General features: G+C 44.1%; 1 protein-coding gene across 1 annotated transcript; it reads left to right on the top strand.

The window, feature by feature from the left end:
• Positions 1-1,686: 1,686 nt before the first annotated feature.
• Positions 1,687-2,489, top strand: LOC116884776 (vesicle-associated membrane protein-associated protein A-like). Its single transcript, XM_032886003.1, has one exon. The coding sequence runs from the start codon at positions 1,708-1,710 to the stop codon at positions 2,281-2,283; it is 576 nt and encodes a 191-aa protein (XP_032741894.1). The 5' UTR covers positions 1,687-1,707; the 3' UTR covers positions 2,284-2,489.
• The last annotated feature ends 7,802 nt before the right edge of the window (positions 2,490-10,291 follow it).

The following is a 10,291-nucleotide window of genomic DNA, read 5'->3' on the forward strand; positions in this document are numbered from 1 at the left end:
CCCTTCTAAGACTCCTTCCATCCCACCCTTTCTTGGAGTCCAAATCCTGCCTTTTCCCTTCCTAGCCATTACACTGGGCATCACACTCTTGAATGTTTTTTGTGACTTCCTTAAACCACTGTTGGGATTTCTGTGTGAAATCACTGTGTTTGCAAGGGTGTGATGCAGTCTGCTGCCACATGGTTCTCCACAGGTGCTCTGAGCAGTGTGCCCATGAGAATTGCCTCCATTGGGCCCAGAGTGTGCCAGCCACATACACTTGCCTTTCTTCCTGTTTGCTTTTGCTTTGTGGTTTTGCCTCTCCACTTGAATCCATTAAGACCCTTCACCTGCACTGGGCTCAGTGGCGGGGCACTTGTCTAAAACGTTCAAAGCCCTGGGTTTGATGCCCAGTGCCACAACAAATGAAAACATCTTATAGTGGGATGATGTTATCTCATCTCTCTGTACGTTTAAGGAATATTTGTTCATTGCCAGCAGCCGCTCAGTCTGGGTATCCCTTAGCTGCAGTCAAGAACCAGGCCTTACCAGGGAGGTTGTAGCCTAATGATATTAATGAGGGTCAGACCTGCCAGAGACTAACAACAAATTTGGGTGTGTAATGTAAAGACCCTTCTTGTTAGCTGTTACTTCACTTAACACACACCACACACACATCTGCTTTGCAGATGAAGAAATCAGAGCTAAAGGGGCTGGCTGGATTCCTATGCAAATAACACTCAGCAAAGTGGCAGTTCTGTGTCCTGCTTCACAGCCCTGAAGACAGAGGGAAGGGGAGATCAGAAGGACTTCTGAAGTTCTCTGTTCATGCCACCTCCTGAGAGGAATCTCATTTTTAAGTGGAGCATGTATAGAAGGCTCCAAGGGCACCTATAACAATGCCTGTTTGCTTCTCCTGAGATAGGACTCTACTTTGATCTCTGTTGCTATGACCAGATGCAATTTAGGGGAGGAAAGGGTTATTTCAGCTTACACTTCCAGGTCCATTACTGAGGGAAATCAGGGTAGGATCTACAAGCATAGGCTCAGCTCCACCCTCTTCTCACACACCTGCCTAGGACGGCTCACAAAACTAATGGTGACAACCTCTCACAGAGGGGATCAGAGGCCAATCAGTTGAGGCTCTTCCCAAATGACCCTAGCTTAAGTTGATGTCCAAAACTAACCAGCACAAGGATCTATCTAGGATGGGGTGGGGGAGGGTGCCCTTGTAATAATGGAAGGGAGAGTCAATTTACTTATTGACACAGAATCAGACACCAAAAAATTGCCGAGAATTGTTAATTTTTTTAAAAATTCGGGTGTATATTTTTCACTTTTTTAATTTTCAGAATTCTTTTTACAAAGACATTATCATCACTGTGTGTATACTGCGGGAGGGGTGGAATGGTAGAATTTCAGAAGCGCTTCACTTACCGTAACCATGTTTAATACACACGGACCCTCCTTCCCTCAAGACTCAAGATCTGAGTCTCAAAGGGGCTCAGATACATAGATAATTATTTTAAGGGGTGTTACGTCACAGTTCTTTGGCAATTCAAACACAATAGCCCACATTTATCTCTGAGGCATGATTTTACAAATCATATATTAACACACATCCCCCTTACAGCTGGGACGGGGGATGCTCACGATGGGGTCGCGCGTGGCCACGGCGGTTGTGACGCGGAGCCCTGGGGTCGCGAACCGCCACCCGCTCCCGTCCCCATGGCGTCCGTCTCCCGCGCCCCCGCGAAGCCCCCGCAGATCCTAGTCCTCGACCCACCCACGGACCTCAAGTTCAAAGGCCCCTTCACCGCGGTAGCCACGGCGCATCTTAAACTGCGCAACCCGTCGACGAGGAAAGTGTGCTTCAAGGTGAAGAGCACCAGCCCTCGGCGCTACTGCGTGCGGCCCAACAGCGGCGTCATCGAGCCAGGCTGCACAGTGACGGTCGCCGCCATGCTGCAGCCCTCCTGCTGCGGCCCCAGCCAGGAGGTCAAGCACAAGTTCATGGTGCAGACAGTGTTTGCTCCTCCGGACACTTCAGATCTGGAGGCCGTGTGGAGGGGGGTAAACCCCGGGGAATTAATGGATTCGAAATTAAGGTGTGTATTTGAAGCGCCGACAGAAAGTGACAAACTGGAAGATGGCTTGAGACTCAGAAAGGTAGCGCATCCTGACAAGCCAGGACCCTCCTCCTGCACGTCCTTGAAGAAGGGTTATACCACGCCTCTTCCTGTTGTTCTGCTGGTGATCGGAGCAGTTTTCTTTGGATTCTTTCTAGGGAAACTCGTCTTGTAGAGTGAGGCACGCACAGCACTATACCTCACCCTACCCCCACTTAGATCAGAAAAAAAAAAAAAAATCTTTACCCAACATCTCATTGGAAGTATGGCCCGCCCGCGGTGACAAACTTTATGTGCGTGTAGAGTCACATAGGCTTCGCCCCTAATGATCTCTTGTGATTGGAGGACGCAATAAAGGAAAAAAATAAAGAACTGTTGGGCTACTGGACAGATTGCATATTATCGGATCATCACGAGCCAGTTGCCCATTCAGTGCGTGGTGAAATGTACTAAGAAGTGTTTTGTTTTATTTTTTTTTCTTTTTTGTTTTTAATAAGAGTTCAAGAATTGTTCTCTTAAATGTTTATTTCGCGAGTCCCTTTAGTTTTTACCTGCTGAGTTACCTCTTGAAAAATGATTTACTGAGACTTGGCTCGCTCAGGCAGTGCCAAGAGGTGTTTTCTGGGGGAAGTAGTATCTTAACACCCGCTAATAAGGCAAATTTTCTCTATCCCTTCTGAGGCGATTGTTGACTTGAGTTTTTCACCTTTATCCGTGCACCATGATATTTAACTTTTCTTTTTAAATATGCTAACAGATTTTTTTTTGTTGTTAGCTTGCCTATGTCTGTTGTGTCACTAGGGAGGTTAGATGAAAAGTGGGAATTTGGCAATTATATTGCATGACTTTCATTTGCATTGAAGCCCTTCCACATACTTCAGTATTTGTAATTAAAACTCAATTTCTTAGGGAAAAGAATTGATAGTAGTTGCAGTAAATTTGAGCATGCGCCAGGCAGCTGTTTGGGCTTCAGTTACTATATTCTTTCCCTAGTTTTTATACTGTCTTTGCCAGGAAGACTTTATTCTCCTGGATTTTGAAATACTTATTAACCCACCTAATATTTCTCATTACTTTATAACTTATTTCATAATGACAGTTAAAATGGGTGATTTTTTTTTCCTGCTTAACTTTACATTCAAAATGAGTCTCCAATAAGGAAGGAACGTTTCCTTTGCAAATCAGACTGTTAATCATGTAAAACCCTGTTTGGATGACCTTATATCTTCATTTATTTTAGTCATACTAAGAAAATTTTGGAATCTGAGGAAATATATCACATTTTAAACGGAGGCTAGTCTCTAATACAAGTGAATTTTTATCCTTGAATTTAGATGTTGGTTTTGTAGGTATGGGCTATGCCAGAGGGGAGACTGGACCTTGAGTTTTGATGTGTGGTACAACAGGCCAGACCTGTGAGCTCGTTTTATGTGAGAGTGAAATGTTCCCAAGTATTTTGTTTTATTTTTCATCTAATTGTGTTTGAGTTGGTCTGCTCATATGTATTGTTAGGGTAGTATGTGTTATCATTTATAGAATCTCCTGCTAGTGTGTGGAGATTTCTGAACACGATCTGCTACTGCACGTGCTGTTGGCCAATGCTTGGCCAACTGTTGCTGTTTAGCCCCCTCCCAATAACTGGAGAAGCGTGGTTAAACTTTCCATCCTAAAAGTACTGATTCTACAATTACACTTAAGGCCCATATATAATCAACATCCCTAATGGTAAGCATAAAGATTGGTATTTTGTGTCTTTTTTTAAAAGATTTATTTATTTTATATATGTGAGTGCACTATTACTGTCTTTAGACAACCAGAAGAAAGCTTTGGATGTCATTAGAGATGGCTGTGAGCCACCATGTGGTTGTTGGGATTTGAACTCAGGACCTCTGGAAGAGCAGCAGTCAGTGCTCTTAACCGCTGAGCCATCTCTCTAGTCTGGTATTTTCTATTTTTAAAAAAAAATTTTTTTTTAATTTTCAAAATCTTAGAAAAATTCCTTAGAATTCATCTCATTTAGCCTCTTTATTTTATACCTGGGGGGTTCTGAGTCCCTATGAGAGAAGAAAAGACTTTTCTGTGTTTTACCAATAGGGAAAAACAGAACTAAGAATTCTCTCGGCCTTTTGTCTGTATTAATAATTTTGTAGAAAAATTACTAATTTGATAAATGACTGGAATAATGAACAATGCTATTTACTAGGCATAGATGAGCTATAGCCCCCCCCCCCACTTGGCACGGTACTGCTTGCCTGAAATCCCAACACTTAGAAGGTGGTGACTGAGGATCAGGAGGTCAAGATCATTCTCATCTACATAGTGAGTTTGAGGTTAATGTAGGTAACTTCTGACCGTGGGGGTGGGGCATTCCAGGTTGATGTGTATATTATGTTTAGGCTAGCTATATTTCTCATTATCAAATGCTATCAAAATTCATTGTGTTTTTAGGTAGACATTTTATAAAGTACACTACAAACAAATAAAATATAGCTTCTGACTGTCCTACGTGTAACCAACAGTATCAGTTTCTAGTTCTCAGAATAGTGACATATTTTTTATTTTTAATCAACTGGGAAAACTCAACATAGGGAGGGGGTTAAGAAGCGGGGGCATTTTTGTTTCCAGAGATGAATGGTCTTACTCTTCTCTCCCATGCCTTGATTATCAGGAGCACTGGGCTAGCCTGGGAGACAACTACAGTGACTGCAGCTGAGGCTTTATACGTCATTGTTCTTCTGGTTACTGGTTCATAGCTTGATTCCTCATCTTTGTTGTGATAGGGTTCCCACAATTCTATGTTACCCCTGAGAAAGAGCCTCAGTTGCAGATTTCCTCTGAGACATCAATGGTGTTTTCCTGTATTGGCCATCTCTTTGGTTTTCTTTACCACAGCAAGGACACACGTTTAGATTTGGGGACTGTCACTGGCATCGATAAGGGAAGAAACACACAGCACAGGCATAAAAGATGCTGAAAAGCCTGGAAATGATTTACATTAAATACAAGGAAAAAGAAAGGTTTAACTTGGACAGTGAGGGCCAGGTCTTTAAATGACTAAACACCTGTCATATGCGGAGGTAAGAGCTCTTGCTTGAATTATTCTCGTGCTTAGACTGAGGTCAATAGGAAGAAGTCACATAATGGCAAATTCCAAGACACCAAATCAGGTTATGGGAGGTGAACCCTCTGGAAGCAGAGTCCTTGATTACTCACCTGCCTAACCTAGGGGGAACCATTCTTATTCGAGAACACAGTAGGAGAAATCCTGTTGAATTAAGCAGACATTAACCCACAGACTTGCCTCTTGAACATTAAGAAATGGAAGTGATCTCAGAAATTATTGTTGGAGCCTAGGAAAATGAGGTCCATTTAGCACTTTGATTTAGCTGTTCACAGCACTTGCTCGCCAAGTGGTTGACGGAGCCTACATTTCTAACCCGTGTTCAGTCAGTCATGTTTCACCACAGGCTGTTCCCTCTAAGGGCCAATATGCAGCTCAGCTTCTTTGACATTACACCCCCAGCCCCCAAAGGGCATCAGTTGAGTTAATGGGGAAAGGAAGAAAACTCTGCTGGGCTTTGAATGATTTACTCCCTGGAAGGTATTTACAGGAAATGAATGCCATTTAGATTTGTCTTTTCCACCAATCAGATGAATCCTTTCCTGTGTAGAAAGAGGCGCATCTTTCACAGACTGCGTCAGTGGAATCCTCAGCGGTCTCTACTGTGGTATGCATTTTTGGGGTCCAGCTGTGGTTCTGCCTTGGCTTTCTCCCTCTCAGGGCATCCAGACACAGCAGCACACCGGGCTGGAAGGATGAAGTGGAGCCCGAGGATCGGGTGGAATTCTGTGGAATCTCAGACTGGCTTGGTGTGAATGCCAGGGGCAGAGGGTTGGGGAGAACGAAGGTCTTTTTGTTTGATCTTAATGTTACAGCTCTTTTAGGTGAAGGCCTTCTTCCACGATCTTCAATGAAACAGCTCTCTGAGACTTGATCTTAGCTTGCATTTCTTTACTTGGGGTGAACTTCTTTGTCTGCATACACTTTTTTTTTAGTATGCATTAAGTTTATTTGGGGTGAACCAAGGGGTTATATAGATTTGGGGATTGGTGTGCGAATATCCAGGGTGGGCAAAGGTCATTAGCTGAAGGTTTAGGTACCGAGATGACTCATTATCGTGGGGAGGCATTCCAGGAATCTCACGTGCTTGCTGATCCAGTTCTTATTGTGAGAAAGGAAGCCTAACCTGTAATCTAACCAAGGCTAGGTGCCACATTCCGCAGGTTGAGGATATAGGGGTTTAGAGCTTCCCAGACACAGTCAGAGAAGGAGAAGTTCTGCTGGAAAAGAAGTCTGCCATTTTGAATCTGTCCTCTCACGTTGCATCCTGCTGCTCCAGGAAGTGTGAAGAAGCACCCGGACAGCATGGACACAGGGAGTGTAAGATGTATCACCAGGACAGTCTTCTCTGTTTGGCACTTCTATCAGAAAAATGCTTTATAGAGACACCAACATGTAGGTGCAAACTGGTAATCCCAGCACTCAGGGGTAAGGCAGGATGTCACTGTGAATTAAGGCCAATATGAACTACGTAGTAAGTACCAGACCAGCCACAGGTAAAGGTCTGACCCTTACCTCCCCACAATACTTTAGAGCATCAGTAAAGGTCAGGGTACCAGGCTAGACTTTCCAGGAAATCAGGAAAGATGCACACAGATGCCCTGTGTCCTCTTGGTATTTTAGGTCTAACGGAGGGAACTGTTTAGTAAGAGTTCAGGAGCATCCAGTGGGATGTGTGGAGTTAGATCCCCCGCTAATGCAGGCCAGCAGGCCAGTTGTTCATTGTTTGTTCTACAGGTGTTGACTATGTTTCTCTCCATGTCTGGTTCTGTGCTTGGAACTGGGAGGCTGACACATGAATCTTTTGGGGCCAAACCTATTCAAACCACAACATAGGCCTTGTCCTGAACTTAGTCAAAAGGAGAGAGGTGATGGATAAGTTTCTTTTGCTAGTATTTCATTTGACAGTAACAAGGGGAAAAGGGAATGTTTATTTTGGCTCATGGTTCCAGAGAGGTTTTAATGAACTATAGTGAAGAAGGGGGCTGCTCTATCTGTGGCAATGGGAGTGTGTGGCAGAGGCACACTGAGTTCCAAGCCTGGGTTAGTGTAAAGCCTAAACTAAACCAAGCAAAACAAAGTTACCCTCTGGCTACCATGGAAAGACTGCATTCAGTAGACATGAATGGGTGTGGGATTACGTTAACCTAAATCGTGTTGGCTTTGGTGTGGTAATGATACAGAGGCCAATTTTAATGTCTACGTCAGGATTAAAGAGCAAAATGACGTTTTAGTTAGTATGAATTTTGTCCAGCTAAACTACATTTTTGGTTCTTTCCACTTGAATGTTGAGGACTCTGATTTGCTTTCCAGGAACTTTCTCTCACATCATTGTTCATGACCACTCAGTCTTGGCACCCACCCACTCAAGTGCCACTGGCCTGCTCCTTATTGTATAGCTGCTGGTTTTCCAAGAATTGTCATGCTGAGCCTTGCTAGCTTCTGTCCTCTTAGGCACCTCCTTTCTTCATCTACTTCCTCTGCTGAGCCCCGGTAAGGTAGTCTGAAAGGAGGAAGTCACTGGGTACTAGTCAGAGAGGAAGAGAAAAGACTATGGGGTGAAGCAGCTCGAGTGACCAAACAAACTCTACCGACTTCTTTTAATTTTGCCACAACTTTGTCTCTTTACTCATCTCTGATTGGAAAAAAGAAGCTGTAGGAGTTATCCTTTCACTTCCCCTGTCTCAGGCCCCATTAGTAGGAATGATGAGTACAAGGCCCATCTAAGTAGGAGTAACTACCTCCCAGTCTAGCTTTCAAAATGGCGGCCAAGATAGCAGGAGAAGCCACTGAATACTCTAGTGATGCCTAACACACTCTGAGGGCAGTCATGATGTACCAGATGAATACACACCGTACACCCAGGATCCTTGAAGATAGCCACCTGAGGCCTTCCTGGACTTCATATATCTGCTGGATTCCTGGTCTTAAGCATTGAATTCCTGGGAGAGAACAGGTAAATTTCCTGGTAAGGATGGCACATTAAAAGAAAGGAGGAGGAGGAGGAGGAGGAGGAGGAGGAGGAGGAGGAGGAGGAGGAGGAGGAGGAGGAAGAGGAAGAAGAAGAAGAGGAGGAGAAGAAAAGAAGGAGGAGGAGGAAAGAAAAAGAAGAAAGAAAGAAAAAAGAAAAAAGAGAAAAGAAAAGGACTCATCAACTCCATTTCCTTTGTAGTATTAGGGAACTGAGGAACTGCTCAGATTTTCTCCATGGTTTTGGGGGCAGTGAGAGCTTGAGCTGTACTTTGTCCTAATGGGCTATCATTTGAGCATTTTTTAAAAGGAAAAATTTATAGACTTCTAACACAAAAAGATTATGTTATGACTTTTAAAAATCCGGTAGGAGTGTCAGTACAAACTTGTAACTCCAGCATTCAGGATGCTTGTGAGTTTGATGCAGGAGGATCACAAATTTGAAGGCATCCTGGGTTACATAGTGAAAGCCTATCAAAACCAACCAACCAACCAACCAACCAACCAACCAACCAACCAAACAAAACCCCTAAAGTTACAGCATGCCATATGAAAGTCATAGTTTTGGCTTGTTTTCCCATGTTTTAGGTTATTGGCACAAAGTTCCTAAACTTTCTTGATGGCAGGGATCCATCTTGTCATAGTCATGCCTTTCAGTCACATTATTGTAGTTACAGTATGAGACAAAGGAGACACTCTCACCTTAGCCTTGTGAACACATAAAACTCTGCTTGTGGTGGTAGAGGAGCAGTGAAGTCGAAGGCAGTGAAGTGGAAGGCAGTGAAGTCGAAGGCAGTGCGCTCCCACTGTGTCAGGTGCAGGACCAGATGCCTGAGTACACTCAGGATTCATCTTTATGACCATCCTGTGAGGCAGGTTGCGAGTGGTCACAGCACCTGTGCATGTGCTGGCTTGGAACAATTCAATTAATACAAACTTCCTGTTGTTACTGGTATCACCAGTTTAGTGACCAGGATCGATGGTATTTCCAGTTCTCAATTTTCATCAACTGTTGTGTCAGTGTTTGAAATCGACAGCAGTCAGTGTTCTACCTGGCTTAACCGTACAAGGCAGGATTCTTGGATGTGGCCTTTGAAAAAAGAGTTCTATGACCAGAAATCTCTGACATATTCTAGGATCAGTGTTAAACAGGGTCTTGACCAAGGTCACCCAGTAAGTCTGTAGTTGACCTAAAGTGGGGGTGTGATTATACACAATCTCTCTAGGGGCGTGGCTTTTACTTCTAGCCACACCAAAAATGAGGATGAGGCAGTGAGCATGCAGGGTGTAGATGTGTAGGTCGAGCAGTGTCTGCTTAGTAAAACCGAGGTGATGGAATCCAGGAAGTGTGCCCTTGAAAGTGCTCTCCACTGCGCCGATGTCAGATCTTTCCATAATAAATACGTGAGAAAAATGGCCCATTCATCAAACCTGTGTTTCTTCTCTCCAAGGAGTTCTGCCTATGTAACCAGCCTCTGCTGTCTGCTTCCTGTGGACATAAGAAGACCCACTGTGTCACCAGCCAAGGACTTCTTCTCTATAGGATTGCTATGTTGAAATAGGCAGCTCTATGGTAATTCACCTTCCAGACAGAAAAAACTCACCTTGTCTTGCAACAAGAGAAGCAAAACCTTTCTAGTTACTTCCTCTTATGAGTCCTAGCAGTTGTTAGTCCAGTAAGCAGTTCTGAGCAACCATCAGTTTCAGCTGCCAGCACTTCTCTCAGCTGCTCCCTTGCTCTTGAAGGCACCCCTCCACTTACAGCCACCTTCTGGCCCCTGTCCTCTGCCTCCCTCTCCCTCTCTCATTTTGTCTGGGTTCTGGGTCCATCTGGTCCTGAAAATACCTGAGATTCCTCTTGAGACAAAGCCAGTGGTTAAGCAGACTTCTTTATGGTTTTCAGTCTTTCAAATAGATAACCAGGCACTACAACTTGCTCCATCAAAGCTGATGCCAGTCAGTTCATTTTTGGTAAGAATTGGTGACGTCATGTTTTTCTTGATTCTAAGCACTTCCCATCTCTTTTTATCACTCTGTACTCACTCCATCCCCCACCCCCATTCTTCAGGCAGCTCTTCATGAAGTCTGGGCT

This window comes from Rattus rattus, chromosome 15 (genome assembly GCF_011064425.1).
Source record: "Rattus rattus isolate New Zealand chromosome 15, Rrattus_CSIRO_v1, whole genome shotgun sequence".
Classification (NCBI taxonomy): Eukaryota; Metazoa; Chordata; class Mammalia; order Rodentia; family Muridae; genus Rattus; species Rattus rattus.